This window comes from Uloborus diversus, chromosome 5 (genome assembly GCF_026930045.1).
Source record: "Uloborus diversus isolate 005 chromosome 5, Udiv.v.3.1, whole genome shotgun sequence".
NCBI classification, from domain to species: domain Eukaryota; kingdom Metazoa; phylum Arthropoda; class Arachnida; order Araneae; family Uloboridae; genus Uloborus; species Uloborus diversus.
This window is the reverse complement of record NC_072735.1, coordinates 74,585,531-74,605,939: the sequence shown is the minus strand read 5'-3', so window position 1 is coordinate 74,605,939 and position 20,409 is coordinate 74,585,531. Positions and strand designations below refer to the sequence as shown.

Genomic DNA, 20,409 nt, shown 5'->3' with positions numbered 1-20,409 from the left:
TCACAGGCTGCAATTTTTCCAGAAAAAAACATTAATTTTCCACAAGAATATGTAACTTTGTATTTTGTGAAAATTAAATAGCAACCATCTGATCTATGCTTTTGACATATGTTTATAAAAATTAAAATTAAAAACAATTTATGCAATAATGACTATTGATGCACATGAAATAATTAGAGTTCAACTTAATTATTTTGCTACCAACGACATACATTAATAAATCTAAAATTTCTTTAAATATTTTTTGGATTCCAATAGAATTTACATAAAAACAAATTTATGATTTTTTCTCAGAAAAATCAGATGTGATACACAATATTTTTTCAAAATAAAAGAAACTTCAAACGTGCAGCAATAATGATGTATAACTACTGGTGAAAAGCAAAGCATTTAAGCTTGCTTTTTTTTTCTTTTGCATTTTTTTAAATAAATATTTTATGTAATAAACAAATAATGAATCAAAACCTTATTATTTTTTAAAGCTAGTAGTTTTCTAAAAAAATCTGTGACTAACAATAATTTAATAAATACTAAAATTATGTTTACAATAAAAAAATAAACAAATAATCAGAAAAAAATAAAATATTTTAATTAAAGTACTTAATAATTAACATACTAGACATTATCAGACACACTACGGTCCAAGTTTTAGGATAAGCTACAAATATTGAAAAAATTCCCAATTGAAAATTTCCCAATTTCTGCATTTTATCAATGTCCTAAATGTCCTTAATTCTTTAGACCAAGTTTCTTTTCTAAAATGTTCATTAAATTAAAACAGCGCTAAAAATTAACGATAAATTTTGAGGTTAAAAATAATGCTAAACACAAAATTTTAAACATCCCAAACGGTAGAATAACATCGTAAAGAAAAACAGCAGAGTCTTATAGAACCGGATGCAATTGGATTTCAAAACGTGTGAAAAATCGGGACTGATGGGTAAAGGCGTAAGAAACGGATAAGATGTGTAAATTTTGCACCTAATTTGTAAAATGCAATAAATAGGCATGTTCTTGAACCCAAAATCCATGACCAGATGTCAGTTTCCATGACTTTTGAGCATTTTTTTGTTGAAAATCATGATTTTCAATGACTATTTTCAATCATTGTCGAAATCCATGACTTTCCATATGCGCGGACACCCTGCACATATTAAGATTTATAAAGCAATTCATTTTAGTTGAATACTTGGATTACCCACTAAATATTAAGTCTAGCAAAATACACGGAAGTACAGTATGTTGCAATTACTAATTTTTCCTGCATAAAATTTCATGAAAATTATACTGTTTCAGTATGCATAAGTAAACACACTATTTTCTTTTTCATAAATTTAAAATTAAAAAGAAATAATTACTAACCAACACTTCTTTATGTTGCAACATATCTTCGGAAGGATTAAATTTTTCGATTTCAACTTCATATGGATGACAAAACCTGGAAGGAAAACAGCAGACTAAATGCATAAGCATTTTAATGTTTGCACAGATCACAAACTATCAAATAATTATACTGCCATGGCCATTTAGAGGGCAGTACCTGCAAATTTTTCATTTTTCTTGCATTTTTGTCATATACTGTATGTTAGTTTTACTGAACGAGGTTGCTTATTTGGTTTCCGCTGAAAAAAAAAACAACTAATTTCAACATTTCCCTATTGTTAGTATTGAATTTAAAACATGTTTCTCTGAAGATCTAGAAAACTTGTTTCAGCAGATACTGCCGTTTACCTGTCCATAGCAGTATACCATTCTAAGAATTGGAAAACACTGAAGAATTACGCAGCAAGTAATGGTGTATTTCTGCCTCAAGCTAAAACTAATTGTTAGGTCTTCTCTTCCCTATTAAATCATGTAAAATACTAGACTCTATTAGCATGTTTATTCCGGTTCTTTAATCAAATATCATGCACTTATCAACGAAGAAAATAAAGAGATAAAGTTTAGTGTTGACTCATATTCTAGGAAGCTACAACTTTAAAACTAAAAAAAGAAAATAGTTTTTGGTGGATATTTGCTGCTGGGCAGCCATCTAGGTTCGACGAACTAAGATTGCAAGTAAAGAGCAAGATTAGTGGTTGCCATGTGGCATCTAAATATTAAAAAAGTGGCTAAATATAAAAACATTAGTATAATTCACTACAATATTGCCAATTTCTCAGACTCCACTTAAGCTATCAATTAATTTTAATGCCATTAACTAGGCACAATTACATTTAATGAAAATTTTCATGCTTTAGTCGTAATTAAGAAGTTAATTTATTGTTCAACCAGTTACGTTGCACGGTTTTGCACAGTCTACCTTAAAAATAAAAGTTATGTCAAGTGACGCTTATTCAACAATCAGGTTCGAACAAAAAAAAATAATAAAATTTTCCGACAAATTGCAGACAAATAACCAAAAGAGAAAAGTTTCAAATCCCTCGATAACAGGAAAGTCTCAAAACAAAGCTAGGATTTTATTTGCTAATATTTAAGAAAAAAAATGGGAACAGATCTTTCTTCTCAATGATTTTCTTCAGTCTACAAATTTTAATAAAAGCATGATTCAACAATGAATTTCAAATTGAAGGCTTGCCTAAATTGTAGCATGAATTTAGTTAAAAAGTTATTCGCAACTCCAACGAACTATAGGGGGCACTGTAGCCACTTTCTAATGGCAAACGAAAAAGGTAAAACAAACATACGTGGTAACGAAGAAAATGCTAATAAGCCTAGTAAATTTTGTTCGTATGCATGATTTTTTAGCTTTATTCTTTTTAAATTAATTTTCAAAGTCTTATTGATATTCTGACCCACGTAGAAAGAAATTAAAGTTCAAGAAGCATTACTAAACGTCAAAAATTAATGCAAATTACGTAGTTCGTAGTTCTAAGCAGCCATTTCCACGATGTTGAATTCGATATTTATCAATTCTTGATAAAACTAAATAATAATTGTGGCCTGACAAGAATAACAATTCTTGTCAGGCTATAATATTGCTATAATATTGCTAAATTAATAATAAGAATGCTAGATAATTTAATTATATGACATTACGAATTATTATCAGAAGAAAATAATACTTCTTTGCCTTGCTTGGCTAGCACTAATTGTTTTGCATTTGTAGCTGAGTTATTTTTCTCAAATTGCCAAATCGGTTAATTTTATTAAATTTTTCTGTTTCGTATTTTTCTAATTTCTGCGTTACGATTTAATTATGTCATGCCATGCAATTCATCAACAAAATTCTCACGGATACATGGTGGTAGTTTTCTTTTTAATTGATCTAACATTATTTCTTTAAACTTATCAAATTCTGTAATCTTTCTACCATTTTATTCCACTCATGATAAAAAATAAATATGGTTTAACTGACCTGCGAAATATTTCGCCTAATGTTCTTTGCTCGCACAATACTAAAACTATAACCCTAAACTATAATCCCACTATTTTGGCGAGGAAAATTCTCAGCGTTAAACATTTTTCATTTCGTTCTACGATAATATAAGAAAATATTTTGCATACTGCCTATTCCAACTAAATACTGCAGTAAATTAGGTTGGTTTAATTAATTATTTTTTAACTAGGCAGAGATGAAAGCCCTAATTCTTCTGCTAATGTTATCAAATCCTTCTTTTGAACTTAAGATTAAAAAAACCCCATATTCTTACAAATTAACACAAAACAATTTTTAAAAAAAACTTACCTGGTATACCGTTATCCTCTTTCAAAAAAAAAAAATGCATTGAACAGAACAAATGCAAAGTTTGTTAACCCAGAGTTTTCTTGTTTTACGCTTTCGCCATTTATGACAATCATCACACTTTTTAGAGGGAAATAATGAAAACTAACATTATTTTGAGAAGATCGGGAAAACCATTAAGCGACGAAACAATTTCTGTTGCTGAAAGCAATTTAAGACACATCGAATGCGTTAATAAATACTCCTAAAAAACTGCCTGTGTTTACGTCAACAGGCACACATGGAACGCAATGTGGCAATGCTTTAGTTTTTTCGGCAGTTTTGTAAATCACCGTGAGGTAGCCTATTCGAGCGCTGGAGTTGCAAATAATTCACGTTCCAACTACCTTGGAACATTGGAACAAATTTTATCTGATGTAGAAAAATCAGGGATTTATATGGATATTTTATTCTAATTTTTGCGAGCATTTTTTCGCAATCACATTACAGAAAAATGCCATTTTCAGGTCCTAAAATTTAAATTTTAACTGTAGGTGAGACTGGGGATACTTGATCTCTGGGGATATATGATCCTATAGCCGAAAACGTACCAAAATCATTAAATAGACATTTGAAACCTGAGAATTATGTGACAGTTATACTTGTACATAAAATCTGGCAACACTTTGTTTTTTTCAGCCATTTTGTTTTAGCTGAAGAAATGATTGTTTGAATTTGTCATGGGAAACTTTTTTTTTAGGAAAGCATTCTGAAGTTTACATTATCCAATATATACAACTAAAAAAAATACTGAAGTATAATTTTAAAGTATAGACAGTCTCTTATAATTGAAAAAAAAATATTTTTAGTAAATTGCCACTGATTGTTAATAACATAACAAGTATGTTTGTAAAAATCGCATATTAGGGATACTTGATTCACTCGTTTAGAGGGACACATGATCCCAAGCATCAAGTACCATCTGACAATATAAACACAATGAAAACAATATAGCTGTTGTTTACTTAGTTGACATTAAATTTAAACATTCAAAACCATATTAACATAATAAATTTTTTACAGTATGAGTGATAGATTTATATAATCACTGCAGTAAATATGCTAAACAATAAAAATATCAGTTTGCACTTGTAATCCACATAACACCTCAAACATCGAAACATTAACTAACTTTACTGATGAGTTATGTTTTGATCATCCAAATGAACTTGAACAAGTTGAAATAGATGTCAAATCCTTGTTTGAATGGAAAAAAATGATTTTGCTATCGTTAGATTTACATCAAAAAAGTTAGTTGCCCATTATGTAGAGTAGACCCATTAGCGGATAGAATGCTAAGTTGGATTTCTAGAGTTGGAAATAATCTTCCTAAAGCGAAAAGGTAACATGCTTAATCAATCTATTTTTCCTGAAAAATTCAACTAAGTGTAGTAAATGAGAATGAATGTGTTAAGTTGCACACATCCAGATGGATTGAGCTGAACTTTAAGAACTACAACAAACGTATTGTTCACATTTGACTTTTTAGGTTTTGAAAATATATGCTAGGCTTTCCATTCTTTTCTATAAGAATGTGGATACTTACATTTTTCATCCCTATTTTTTAAAATTAATTCAATTGATAAAACTCTTAATTTTACTATTGCAAGACAAGAACAAATAAGTCGATTTTTGTGCTAATCGCTCTTTTCCTTTTTTATTTGTTGTAATTTGAATTTTATTACGCTACTTTAAAAAAATTGTTAGTTTTATTTATGAAATATATTGTTCACAACTGTATTCGAGAATAAGTTACTGATCAAAAGCATCATAAGTTCATTTAAGTTGGGTACATTTTTTTTACAAACATCCTAGTGGAATTTAAAACTGTTATTTTGTGTTCACTTTATTATAATTTAATAAAGAAAGTTAGAACTAGTGTTATTTTTTAGAAACATTATGTAGAAAACGAAAATCCATAAATAAAAGCTGATCTAACGAAAAGTTTTTGTATTTTCTCAGTGGGATCAAGTATCCCCCATGGGATCATGTATCGCTTGATGTGGGAATACATGATCCCTTTATATAAGTTATTGAAAAACATTATTTTACTGAAACTATATGTTTAATTTCAACTAAAAGAAAATACTGTCAGATACAGCGAAAAATCATCTTTTTTTACATACTTTTTTGAAAAAACTGATGATCTGCAGCCGAGAGAAAAATTTAAACTAAAGTGGGGATAAAGTATCCTCCGTCTCCCCTTGGTTCTTTTTCTCATTCACCCCCCCCCCCCTTCTTTGCTTCTTGGTAACCAAGTACTTCCCTGCCAAATTTGGTAGAAATCCGATGTAAACTGTGGATTTGTATAGGGAACATACATACATACACATATATTCTTTGTTTTAACTTTGTTTTAACTATATACAACATTCTTTTTTGGTTCTTACAAAACCAAAGTAGAATTTAAAAAAAAGGAGTCGTGGTTAATTAATTTGTTTTTACTCGTTGCTGGCAAAGAAATCTCTACAGTAAAAATCTGTTAAAATAACTTTTAACTGACCTAGCTAACTTTTAAAATACTTATGTAATACTCGAAAATATATGCAATATCTTTTTTCTTTTTTTTTTGCATTACTATTGTCTGTAAAAATGTATGATTATAAGACATTTATGAATGCTTGTTCAACTTACTCTTCAGAATCGCCTTGTTTTTCTATAATAATAGCAAGTGGTTTGATGGAGTTAGGTTTTTCTTTTATAATTGGAACAAATGGAGAATTTGAGTTGTCTACTTTGTCTTTAAATGTCAGCTGAGGTCTAACCACATTTTTTGCAGTTAAAAGTTTCAAATTACGAGTTGCACTGGTGGAAAATTGCTGAAATAATAAGTGGAATATGAATAAAAAAACTGCTAAAATTGCAAATTCAATGAAACATACTCAAGACAAAGAACATTAAAGGAAGAATAATTTACAAGATACACACCAAAAAGTAGATGAATTAAGCAGCTGTTACAATTTCAATGAAACATACTCAAGACAAAGAACATAAAAGGAAGAATAATTTACAAGATAAACACCGAAAAGTAGATGAATTAAGCAGCTGTTACAATTTTATCAGTTACTTCTATATATTCACTAAAAATTGACAAAATATGCTATTTCAAAACTATAAATTAAATTACCAACACATACAGTGGCTCCCAAAACTGTTCATACACCTACGACTTTCAACGAAATTGGCCCCTATCCATTGGTTAGAATTAATATTTCGGAATAAGTATTTAATTATAAGATCTATGATCATTTTTTGACAAAACTACATGAAAAGTTTTTTAAAAATATTAAAACTTAATTTTTTAAAAATAAAAAACCAAAAAGTGCCGGAAATTTTGTTTCACAAAAGTCTTTGTACACTTTAAACAATACCTATATATTATTGAATAATCTAAATTTTTAAAAAGTTATTATTTAGTAGAATATCATGCAGTATCAACAACACCTTTTAAACGCATGAAAATAAATTTCATTCTTTTTTCTTTCTTTTTTTTTTTTTTTTTTTTGCGTAATTTCTGAGTAAGTGTTCAACCACTTTGAGTTTTACTGTTTCTAGCTCTATTTTCGCTTCAAAACTGTATTTTCGTAATCTAGAAACCAGATATCTCTAAATATGTTGCATTAAGTTCAAATCTGGAGATTGAGGGGTATTTTCTAAACTTTAGGACAATTTTCAAGGCACTAGACGCAAACGTTGAAAACCGTGTGCTTCTTACCATTATCTTGATAAAAAACAAAGTTGTTTCCAATAACCAAATTTTTGGCTAAGAACGCAAAATCGGGTTTTAAAATATTTAAAGGAACCGCATGATTCATTATTTCATCAAAAATTTCCAAACTACCAAGTCCTGATGTTGATATGCACCCTCTCACACTATAACACCTCCACCGTCCTGATTAACTGATCCAACTAAGTTCTTATGATTAAGTTCCAAATATTTTTATCTACTTACAGTTATACAACAATTTAACCAAAAACGTTGAATTCATTTTTATCTGTAAGACGTAATTATAAAACGTTTTGAGCTTATTTATCATTGATTTTGCGACGAAAAACGTAAGCCTTTTGTTTTTCGCACGACCAAGAAAATTTCTGTGGGAAGAGGTCCTATTTAATCCAGCTAATCAGAGAGCTTGGTGAACAATTTTAGGTGAAAATTAAATATAAAATTTTTCATTTAACTCTGAAGAAACATTTACAGCACTCAAATGTGTATTGTTCATAATTCATTTAACTTTAAATCTCCAATCACGCTTTGTTAACTTTGCCAATTGACCTTTTCTTACCTTGTTTTCGGTCCAAGTCTTTCTTTTAAAGCAGGGGTCTCCAACCTTTTTCGCTTGCGGGCCACATTGTACATTTTCGGAGGCTAGGAGGCCAGACCAACATTATTTTAGCTCAGATGGTTTATTTGGCACTAACCCCCCCCCCCCTCCACCCATACATTGCGAATATATATTCTTTTAATTTAAGCGCTCAGTAGTGGTTTTTGAAAATTTCTTAGCTTGTTTCTAAGTTGCTATATTTCCTTAGAGGTATTTGCTATTAGTTAAGTTATATTTTAAGTCCCCTTAAATCTCTAATAAAATAATGTTATTGAGTCTTGTAAAATTTAGAATAATTCAGAAAACTGAAATAAAAAATGTTCTTAGTCACAAAATAAAGTGAAGTTTTGTTTTTTTAAAAAAAGCTAATGAGTGAATGATACAAGACAAAATATTGCAATGTATGACAAATTTATTTTATTGAATTATTGATGATTAAAAATTTGGAAATAAAAAAGAACACGACACGTGCAAACCTTTTAAAAAATTTTTTGAAAACTTGAAAAATTAACGAGAAGATTACATTTATTTATCGATTAAAATTTCAGTCCATTCAGGGACAAACTTCGTAGTTCCGATCATTAAGAGAGAATTTAAATGTTTGTCTGATAAAGAAGATTTATACTTAAGATTTAACATTCTTCAATTTTAAAAACGTCTGTTCACACTTGCAAGAGGATGCAAAAAGAGAAAACATAGCCCTAGCATGATATTTTAAGTTCTTAAAGTCTTTTTCTGCTAGAGAACTGTAAAATAGAGGTAGGTTATCTCCCTTGTGGCATTCCTGGAAAGCTGTCTTGAGTAAGTCATTAGTTGTTAACTCGACGATTTTAAGTTGAATTTCAGAAAGCAAATTGTCAATATCATACTTAAAAGGGTTTTTAAAGAGTTAAATTTCATCTGATGCACGGTTAAAGTATTCAAAGAGGTTTTCAAACTCATGACGTAGCTGAGACATGACTTCCGAAACGTGATCCTTGGGAATGGTAGCAGTGCTTAGTGCACAAGAATTCTTACATGTTTAGAAGCGGTCAAAGTTCATAGATCTTAAATGCTTTTCGAAAAGTATGAGTTTTTGTCTGAAAGCTTTGACTCAGTAGCATAAGTCACAAACTGAAGAGTTTTCACCTTGCAGTTTCAAATTCAGAAAATTAATTTGTGTCGCGAGCAGTAGCGTACCTATTGGGTTCAGCACCCCTGGCGAACTTAAGAAATTGCGCCTCCTGGCCCTCCTCCAAGGTCGCCTCGATGGAAATTCACTGGAAGTCACTGAGACCTCAAAGAAATTTGTTTGGGGCGGGGGGGGGGGGGCATTTTGACTAATTGATTCGGCAAGTAAGGAGACAGAATTGTAACTTTAATACCTATTATCTCTTTTTTTTTACTTTTTTTTCAATGATGCCCAATGTTGCAGTAGATATTGTGTTTGAAAGAAAATGTGTGCATGCTCGAATTTTATCATTCGTAAATTGGGATTTCATTTGGCAAATTGGGAATTTTCCCCTTCCCAAAAATTTTAGTTCATTAGTAAAATCATCTGGTATAGAACGTCCACCACCACCTCTCCCTGGTATAGAAATTGTGTATAGAAGTCTTTTAGCTAACTCAGTGAATAGGAATGAAATTTAACGCTACCCGTAAAAGTCTCCTCCCCCCACCTTTTTTTTTGAGAATTAACAATTGTTTCATTTTCACCTCTAGCTCTTTTTCTTGCGAGTTTTTTTAGTTTTTTAAAGCATTTTTCTACTTATATGATCATTTTTTGAATAAAATTATTTTTAAAAAATCAGTTGAAATGCCGCACCCCTGGCAGATGCGCTCCTGGTGAGAGCCACTCCAGTCAGTCCCTGGGTACACCACTAGTCGCGAGATCAACAACGTAAGCCAATTTTCAAACAAATACACTGCCAGAAAGTTCAGGTACAAGATGACGCAGTTCAGTCATAACAGTGTCAATCGCTTCTCGAAGTTCAACAAACCACTGCAATACTTCTCTGCTCAACCAGCGAACTTCACAATGGTACGGAACATCTGGGTAAACTCTGTCGATTTCAGCAAAAAAAAAAGAATTGACGGTGTTTGAGGGAACTTGATCTAATGAAGTTAACTGTTTTGACAGCTACGTTCATTACTTCAGCTACTTTCAAGTGTTTCCCACACAAGGCTTGTTGATGGATAATACAGTGAAAAACATGGGGTGAACACTCGCGGGCCAGAGAAAATCTGTTCGAGGGCCGGATCCGGCCCGCGGGCCGTAGGTTGGAGAGCCCTGTTTTAAAGTATTTTATCAAGCACTTTACTATGGAATGGTAGAAATTATCTAATTTTGAGACATTTTAAACCAATTTACCGCTACCGTTAGGAAAAAAAATCAAATTTCGAATGGTGTTTGTTGCTTTTTAGGCATACCTGCCATTTAAAAATAATAAGAAGAATATTAGGGAATAAATAAACAAAAAACTAAAGTCAAATGACTTTACAGTGTCATCACAATGCAAAAATAATAATAAAAAAAAAACTACATATGATAACTTTAATCATGAATTTATTCGAAAATATTTCAGTATACGATGACTTTTGTGGCGTGTTATTTCTCTGTCTCTTCGTTTTTGACCCATTTCAAAAAGAAGATCCGTCAATATTTTGAAAAAACTACTGGATTGTATTTAGAATGACATAGGAATGATGTGAAATAATATTGGACTTCATATTTGAATTCAGTTTCGCATTATTTTGGTTTTATTAAAAAATTTCAAAGTGTACGAACACTTTTGGGAGCCACTGTAAATGAATTTTTCTTACTGACTTGCAAAAATTTATTAATATCATGTTTTTACAAGCAGTATGGCTTTAAAGATAAGCTTATTGGCTTCTCTAAGAAATTCAGAATTATTTTTCTGTTAAAACTCTTTTTTCTTATTGCTCTTGAAAAGGCAAAAATTACAAGTTGAAGCTTAAAATCGTCAGCTTCTTAATAATTACATAGAAACAGCATTCAAGAACATTTTTATCCACTGTGATAATAAAATAAGGGAAAAAAAGTTCCTTGATAATTCTCTGATTGAGCTCCAAAACTTTCCTTGATTTTACAATCATGACTCTAACACATAAAATTCGCAAAAATAATTGCAGACTGGTTTCTGGATTACAAAGAACCTTTTTCTCAATGCAAAAAAAAAAAAGAAAGTAATGAATAAAAAAAATTGACTAAAGGCAACAAGCAATGTTTTTTTGAATAGTCTAGTGCCTATTTTTTTTATCCATAAACTCCCTTCTTCAAATGTAAATAGAGTAAATCCTTGTTTAATGATTTTTCATCCTGTAATTAAGTGGCAATCTTTCCCATATTTTGTATTGGTTTCTCATACAACTTACTGTTTCCTGAACAATCAACAATACAAAGCAGACTGCAAAAATACAACGCTATTTTTCCAAATTTCATTTCTTTGGAAAAAATGAAATTTCTTTCATTTTGCTCCATGAAAGAAAACTACCAAGACCCTTTTCCAACCTGAGACAACACCCCATATATTTCCAAAAGTAGAAAATGCAAGTTTGATTGAGACAAAACTTGGTGGGCAACTTAACAGTTGGACAAAAAAGGTACAATCTTTCAGGCAATGTTCTTCAGAAATATCATAAACGTTTCACATTTTAACTCTTTCCTACTGAACATATTATACTTTAGAAGAAAATAATATCTCTGTACTGAAAAGTAAAATTAAAAACAATGTTTTATTTCACAAAACTTGCAGACATGTGTTTTGACGTTACAACCAACCTCCATGCAAAAGAAGTGAGCTTCTGGTTGAAAGTTTTTTCATTCATAAATTCACTTCTTTTGTAACTGTAACCTCGAAACATGCATCTGCAGTAATATGCAAGGTTTTTGTTTTAATTTCATATAGTACTTTGTGCATGAAATTATACCTAGGATTTTTTTTTTTCACTTTATCCTGCAAATACAAAAGTTTTCGCACTTTTTTTTTTTACTTTTTTCTTGAATAACCCAATAGGAAGAAGGTTCAAGATATTTTACGCGACGCCCTCTCAATTTGTTCCATTGTACAAATAAATGATCCTTGCAAAATTTTAAGTCAATCCATGAATATTAACATGTGCCCCTAGAGCATCTTTGAGTTTCAAAGAAAAAATTGCGGATTTTCTCATTTTTATGTAAAAGTATTCTGACGTTTTATATTTAAAGTAATTTTGAACCTAAATAGGTGCTGCTACTTCCAGACAGACCATGCTCTCACTTTCATTCTGTAAAATTTAACATGTTACAGACTTCATTCGGATGGCGCGCCCGCCGCAGGCGGGAAAATGTACACCAATGGCCTTAGGTCAAACGTACCGCTCTTCTGCGCTTGTTCCAACCAAGCGGCTGAGGCAGCAGAAGCAGTGATTGGAAAATTCATAAATCACTTATGGTATTTAGGGGATAAACTAGTAGCTTTGTCCGTATTGGATGAAGGAATTAACTTTGAAGATAGGAAAAGACTAGTCCAAAAAATGCTTGTGATAAGGAAGACGTGTCTGATGACTGTTTAACAAATTTCAGATAACAAGTAGATTATTTGGAATACTTTCTTAGTAAAGATCTTCCTCTTTATAGAATCAATTACGAGTCAACAAAACTGTTTGATAAGTAACAAATACTAAAAGATTTTCCTACTTGATCCTGATTCACGGCAAAATGAAGGATGCTATTTAAAGGGAAGAGAGATCGTTAAAATACTGAAAATTGTGAATGATACAACTGAAAGAGGAGCGCAATTAATTGAAGAATTTCGCAACTAATTTACCAAATATGAGTCACAAAGCAATTTATTTTACAGACCATCCATGACTATCGGGAAAAAATACATGCTATTGAGATACATTGAGAAAAGCATATGATTAAGGAAAGTTTCTAAAGCATTATTTCACTCTTATTCAACGTAAAATCTTTAGATGATATTGTTACAAATTCTGTAAATAGTAATTATTGTAGGAACGTAACCTGTAAATAGTTTCCCGTAATGAATATACAACCCCTTTTTCATTCGGCTAAAGTATACGACCCCTATTTTCTTTCTTTTCATTGATAACGGTCTACTACTTTACAGAAGCGTGTGGAATATTTGAGAAATTTCTTTTCGGTGTATTTAAGCCGTTAGCGATGGATAAACAGTTTAGTTTCGATTGATATTTCGAACTGAGAAGATTTTTGCTCTGTTTATAGCAAGGCATTTCGCTGTGTTGTTTTCGTATTTGGAAGTAAATACGTGTGTAAACGTTGAGTTTACGGTGTTGTGTGATAATTGCTTAATTGCTGATGAATAATTTAGCAGTTGTTGAAGATCTTTCCTGTACATAGTGTAAATAAATTTCCTGTGTTTTTATCAAGAACTGTGTCTTCATTTCAAGAAAGTGGAAGTCGCGCCGGATCCATTACAATTTGGCGCCCAACGTGGGGCTACTTCAGGACTTTCTTGCAGTAAGTGTGACTTTGGACATTTTTTCATAAAGACTTTTTAAATTTGGACTTTATTTTTATGGTGATTACTCGCGCAATGGATGAACAATTAAAACAACTGCTTGATGCAATCAACTCTGTGAAGAGTGATATGGCGGCTAATCAAGAACAATTAAAAAGTGACTTGACTGCAAGTTTTACAGCTAATCAAGAACAATTAAAAAATGATATGGCGGCTAATCAAAACCAATTGAACCAATTGCTGAAAAATGACCTAGTTTCTAACCAAGAGGAAATTAAAAACGATCTTACTTCGGTAAAGACCGTGATGGAAAATAAATTTAATGAGATAGAGCATCGAGTTGATGCTATTGAAGGAAAGTTTGAGGCAGTTGAAGGCCGATTCATCGCAGTGGAAAATAAAATCGAAGAGAAATTTGAAGAAAAATTAAGTTCCGTGGAAGGCCAATGCAATGCTGTAGAAAATAAACTGGAAGAAGAAGATAGAAAATTTCATCAACTTAAAGAAGACATCTTTAAAGACCTGGAAAGGAGATTGGCGACTGCGGAAAGCAGCCCTGTACAGTTTGGCGCTCCCACATCGGTTGCTCGACCGTCCATTAAACTTGCCACATTTGATGCGAAAACTTCGTGGCAGGTTTACAAAACTCAGTTCATGATAGTGGCGGAAGCGAACGGATGGGACTCTGCTACCAAGGCCTGTCATCTTGCAGCATCCCTGAGAGGTGACGCAGCGGACACTCTCCAGACCCTTCCGGACAGCCAGCGCCTGGATTTCGCCGCCCTCACATCTGCGTTGGAGCTTCGCTTCGGTGAGAAGTGCCAGAAAGATTTCAGCCGACTCCAGTTGAAGTCCCGTTTCCAGAAAACCGGGGAAACCCTGCAAGAGCTAGCGGCGGACGTCGAGAGACTGTCTCATCTTGCTTTTTACGACTGCCCTGCGGATGTTCGAGACAACCTGGCACTCAACTACTACATCGACGGGGTTCGAGATCCGGAAATCCAGAAAGCTCTACGGATGGCGGATGTCAAAGACCTGAATTCTGCCGTTGTGTATGCGATGAGATACGAGGCCGCCCAAGAAGCAACCCGTGTGGATCGCCATCTAATCCGGACTCAGGAAGCTGATGAGTCTGATTCCAGGTCGTCCCACCTCGCTGAACTTGAGAGACAACTCGGTGACTTGACAAGACATTTGAGCAGCATAACAGCCCGAAAGAGACAAGAGCAGAAGTGCTGGAAATGCGGTAGTGAAGGACACCTGCGAAGGAGTTGTCCGGCTCGCCAAGCTACGCGAGGGAAGGAAATCACCACCACTAAAGCTCTGCATATTTCCTCTTCTAGTAGTGGCAGTGATGGACTTTTCATTTACGCACATGTAAATGGGAACCCCTGCAGACTGATTGTTGACACTGGAGCCAATGTGACAATCATTAGGACAGATGTGGCTCGTGAATTTGGATTGAAACTGCTGTGGACATCGCCACGCGTAAGTCTCCAGACTGTGACAGGTGACAAAATTGAGATTGACGGTAAAGTGGACTTGGAAATAGTGTTTGGGAATGCCACCTACCATCATACGGCATTCGTCGCTAATATCACGGACCCCTTCATTCTCGGATTGGACTTTTTGAAGAAATATGACTTCACTCTCGACTTCAAGACTAATGAGCTGCACTCGATGAGAGAAGACATAGCCGTTTTCCCTGCAGAAAGTGATGTAAAATCCGCTCATCAAATAATAGCTCAAACAGATTTATCGATTCCCTCAAGGTCAGAATCATTAATACCTGGCTCCCTTGAAGAAAGCAATAGTTTTCGATTTGGACTCATTGAATACCCTAACCTAAGCAATAACCTAAAAGGAGTGCTGGTAGCATCTACGCTTGTGGACCTTTCTAAGGATGTAATTCCTGTGAGAGTCGCCAACGTGAGTGAAAGGCCAAGGAATATCCGGAAAGGTGAAGTGTTAGCAACTTGTACTCCAGTAAACTGCATCATTAGAAGAATCAATTCCCCCGAGACTGTGTCTTCTGAGTCCTTGACATCGAAGTTAATTGGGAGTGCACCATTAACGAAAGACCAAAGAACTGCTGCGGAACAATTGATGGATGACTTCAAGCATCTGTTTTCATCTACATCGGAGGATGTTGGCCGTACGAATTTAACGCAGCATAGAATCTACACTGGAGAACACCCCGCTATTAAACAGCATCCAAGACGACTACCGTTCGCCAAGAAGGAAGAGGTTGAGACCCTCCTGAAAGAGATGAAGGAGAATGATGTAATCGAACCGTCATCCAGTCCCTAGGCTTCTCCCATCGTCTTAGTCCGAAAGAAAGATGGCTCCACCAGATTTTGTGTCGATTACCGACGGCTGAATGAAATCACCAAGAAAGACAGTTACCCTCTTCCACGGATAGACGACACCTTGGACACTCTTTCCGGACACAAGTGGTTTTCGACTCTGGACTTGAAGAGCGGCTACTGGCAGGTTGAAATACACACTGACGACAGAGAGAAGACAGCGTTTACAACTGGACAAGGCTTGTGGCAGTTTAAAGTTATGCCCTTCGGCCTCTGCAATGCACCAGCTACGTTCGAGCGTCTTATGGAGACAGTGTTAAGAGGACTTTCCTACGAATCCTGTCTGGTCTACTTAGACGATATCATCATCGTGGGACGCAGCTTTGAAGAACATCTGGCAAATCTTAGGAAGGTGCTGCAAAGGCTTAAGGAAGCCAATCTGAAGTTAAGTCCGTCCAAATGTAATTTGTTCCGCCGGGAAGTGAACTATCTTGGTCACATCATCTCTTCTGAGGGTGTGCAAACCGATCCAGAGAAGGTATCTGCGGTCAAGAGTTGGAGTCGTCCCGAAAACATCCATCAGCTGCAAAGTTTCCTGGGGCTCTGCACGTACTATAGGAAGTTTGTGAAGGGTTTTTCCAACATTGCACGACCTTTGCATAAGCTGACAGAGATCAAGCAAAAGTTTGAATGGTCCAAAGAATGCGAAGATGCATTTCTACGACTGAAGGAGGCTTTAACATCAACGCCTATCCTCGCCTATCCTCAGCCTGAAAAACCCTTCATCCTGGACACTGATGCGAGCAATGGGGGCATCGGAGCTGTTTTATCCCAAGAAATTGACGGAAATGAACATGTCATCGCTTACTGGAGCAAATGCTTATCAAAGTCGGAGCGAAATTACTGCGTCACCAGAAAGGAGTTACTGGCCATAGTGAAAGCTGTAGAACACTTCCATCATTACCTCTACGGCCAAAAATTTCTGCTTCGGACAGATCATGCCACATTAACTTGGCTTTTGAACTTCAAAAATCCGGAAGGCCAGATAGCCAGATGGATACAGCGGCTCCAGGAATATGACATGGAGATCAAGCATTGAAAAGGGTTATCTCACGGTAATACTGAGGCTTTATCAAGGAGACACTGTCCTGAGAACTGCCACTATTGTTCCCGAATCGAGAAACAGTATGGAACGACTAGCCCTACTGCCTATCAGGTGACAGTGACTTCAACATCATCAGAACCTGATCCATGGAGTGACGACCAAGTTCGAAAAGATCAACTTGAAGACCCCGACATAAAACCAATTTTGGAATTCATGGAAAGTGACAGTCGGCGACCTAGCTGGCAGGACGTTTCCATCTTCAGTCCTGCAACAAAAAGATACTGGGCTTTATGGAATTCGCTCCATTTACGGAACGGCGTGCTACACCGAAAATGGGAATCTGACGACGGCAAAACATCTAGGTGGCAGTTACTACTTCCCCGATCAAGGATTTCAGATGTTCTGAAAGAAATACATAGTAGTGCGACTGGAGGACATTTTGGTGTCTTGAAAACCCTCAATAAAGTTCGGGAGCGCTTCTTCTGGAGCAAGGCGAAGGATGACGTGGAGAAGTGGTGCCATTCTTGTGACGCCTGTGCTGCTCGTAAAGGACCGAAGAAGAGAAGCAGAGGGAAGCTACATCTGTACAACGTTGGAGCTCCTTTCGAACGAATTGGGATCGACATCCTGGGTCCTCTACCAAGAACTGCTGATGGGAACAAATACATTCTTGTTTCCATCGACTATTTCACCAAATGGCCGGAAGCATATCCCATTCCAGATCAAGAGGCTACCACCGTAGCAGAGACTCTAGTCCAACATTGGATCTCGAGATATGGAACACCTTTGCAGATTCATTCCGACCAAGGGAGGAATTTCATCTCTGCTGTTTTTAAGGGCCTATGTCAAATTCTCGGAATTGAGAAAACTAGGACAACACCACTACACCCACAATCGGACGGCATGGTGGAGAGATTTAACCGCACAATCCTGAATAATCTCTCACTTATGGTATCCAGAAATCAACAGGATTGGGACAAGAAGCTACCTTTGTTCCTGCTGGCCAACCGCAGTGCTGTCCACGAGACTACCGGATTTGCCCATCTCAGATGCTCTTCGGACGAGAGCTTCGGCTACCTTGTGATCTCGTCTTCGGTCGTCCTCCGGATGCGCCTTCATCGCCTGAGGAGTACATCCAGGATCTCCAGGCCCGGTTGGAAGACGTTCATAACTTCGCACGAGAGCGAATCAACATCGCGGCGGAGAAGATGAAGACCAGATAAGACACAAGGTCTACTGGACATGAATTCAACGAAGGAGACAAGGTTTGGTTATGGAATCCCATCCGACGGAAAGGTCTTTCACCCAAATTGCAGTCGCATTGGGATGGACCCTACAAAGTCCTTAACCGACTAAATGACGTCGTAGTGAGGATCCAAAAATCACCTAATGCAAAACCTAGGATTGTACATTATGATCGGTTAGCTCCATACTATGGCCATAGTTCATGAGTATTACGTAAACAAACATGGTTGATAACATAAAAGTTGTAGATAATTTTTGCTTTTAATGTTTAGTAATATTTCTTGTTATTATTGTGTTTTCTGTATCTGTTAGTTATTATTTAATGTGTGTAATTGTGAACTTGTGATAGAAGTTTGGCACCCTTTCTGGGGATTGTACTGCCCGGGACGTGCAGTCCTTAGGAAGGGGGCAATGTTACAAATTCTGTAAATAGTAATTATTGTAGGAACGTAACCTGTAAATAGTTTCCCGTAATGAATATACAACCCCTTTTTCATTCGGCTAAAGTATACGACCCCTATTTTCTTTCTTTTCATTGATAACGGTCTACTACTTTACAGAAGCATGTGGAATATTTGAGAAATTTCTTTTCGGTGTATTTAAGCCGTTAGCGATGGATAAACAGTTTAGTTTCGATTGATATTTCGAACTGAGAAGATTTTTGCTCTGTTTATAGCGAGGCATTTCGCTGTGTTGTTTTCGTATTTGGAAGTAAATACGTGTGTAAACGTTGAGTTTACGGTGTTGTGTGATAATTGCTTAATTGCTGATGAATAATTTAGCAGTTGTTGAAGATCTTTCCTGTACATAGTGTAAATAAATTTCCTGTGTTTTTATCAAGAACTGTGTCTTCATTTCAAGAAAGTGGAAGTCGCGCCGGATCCGTTACAATATAAAGTAATTAAAAAGATTAATTTTAGTGCTACCTTACTGCAAAAATATTTTGCAAACCTAGGAGAAACTATGCACTGGGTTTGAAGTAAAAACTCGAAGATTTGTCGGAAAATCAACTGCCTACGGGCACGTGTTATTATTGACCGATCGAGTTCAAATTTTGCACATGTTACTTTTTCTTATAGTGTCACAAAACTAGGGGGCGTCACTTGTTGAATTACGAAAAAAATATTTCCCATATAAATAAGGACCACCCTAATATGTATATATACAATGAACATTTTATGTATTGTTGACAGATATGAATTATTATGATTATCAAGTTAACACCATATGGATGCTATTTCAAAGTCAATTAAAGCAATTACCTTTTTATTCCAACTTGTATTTATTGCAGACACTGGTTTCACTGCAACCAAAAGTTCTTCTTCAGATTTTTTCAGTCCTGTAGCTTCATCCAAATTCGTACTCTAGAAACAAGACATACATTACACATTGAAATAATTTAGGTTTTTTTATTTGCTAGTTTGTTAATTTAACACTATTAATTTAAGTTTTAATAATTTGTTTACAGAATTTGCATGTAATTTTAGTTAACTGTAATTGGGGGTTCTGTTTAGGGACAGGATACTTTTGTGAAAAGAAAGAAATTAATTTTTGACAGTTATTTAAGGCTCAATTTTTTGAAGGGAAGGCAGAGGAAAGGTAGAGATCTTCTCAATATGTCTGTGTCCGACCCAGGCGGCCTTTGTGGAAGAATTATATTTTTGTCCAAAATTTGACATGGAAAGCAAAACTTTGTTTTTATAAATATTACCTTTTCAGGTTATGGAGGTTAAAAGTTCAGAAAGTGCCACTTTTACAAAGAAACTTTTGTGAAAAAACAATTTTATGGCACAGAATTTTTAAAATGGTCCATTTTTACAAGTGCCATAATGAGTGCAGGGACGGAAACAGGCTACCTTTTTAGGGGGGTCATGCCAAAGAATGACCCCCACCCCCCTTGAATGAATCTACGGTTTTGAGCACGAAAAATTTCTTAACATGCTAGCATGTTAATAAAAAGCTCGAATTGGTCAGGAATAGGGCTCCTAATGGGCATAAATATTTCAAATTAATTTCATAAGTAATGAATGAAGAAATTTCAAACAATTTACTTTCAAAAATAATTAATGACTTGAAATTGTTTATATTTTACTCATACAGTGTTTGAACGCAATTTTTTTTTTTTAATTTTAAATTACGCCCACCATTGTTCTTTCAAACATAAGGCCTCTTGCTGTCCAGCATAACAATGAAGTGGCTTCAAAGGGTGTTAGGGCCTGGA

At 34.8% G+C, this 20,409-nt stretch overlaps 1 protein-coding gene across 1 annotated transcript in view; it reads right to left on the bottom strand.

The window, feature by feature from the left end:
- Nucleotides 1-20,409, bottom strand: part of LOC129221905 (exosome component 10-like) — a 91,509-nt gene that overhangs the window by 50,456 nt on the left and 20,644 nt on the right. Inside the window, exons 4-6 of the mRNA XM_054856281.1 lie at nucleotides 19,451-19,552; nucleotides 6,359-6,543; nucleotides 1,363-1,438 (exon numbers count right to left, since the gene is read on the bottom strand). Of these exons, the coding sequence (XP_054712256.1) occupies nucleotides 1,363-1,438; nucleotides 6,359-6,543; nucleotides 19,451-19,552 (363 nt within the window). The remainder of the gene's footprint in view (nucleotides 1-1,362; nucleotides 1,439-6,358; nucleotides 6,544-19,450; nucleotides 19,553-20,409) is intronic.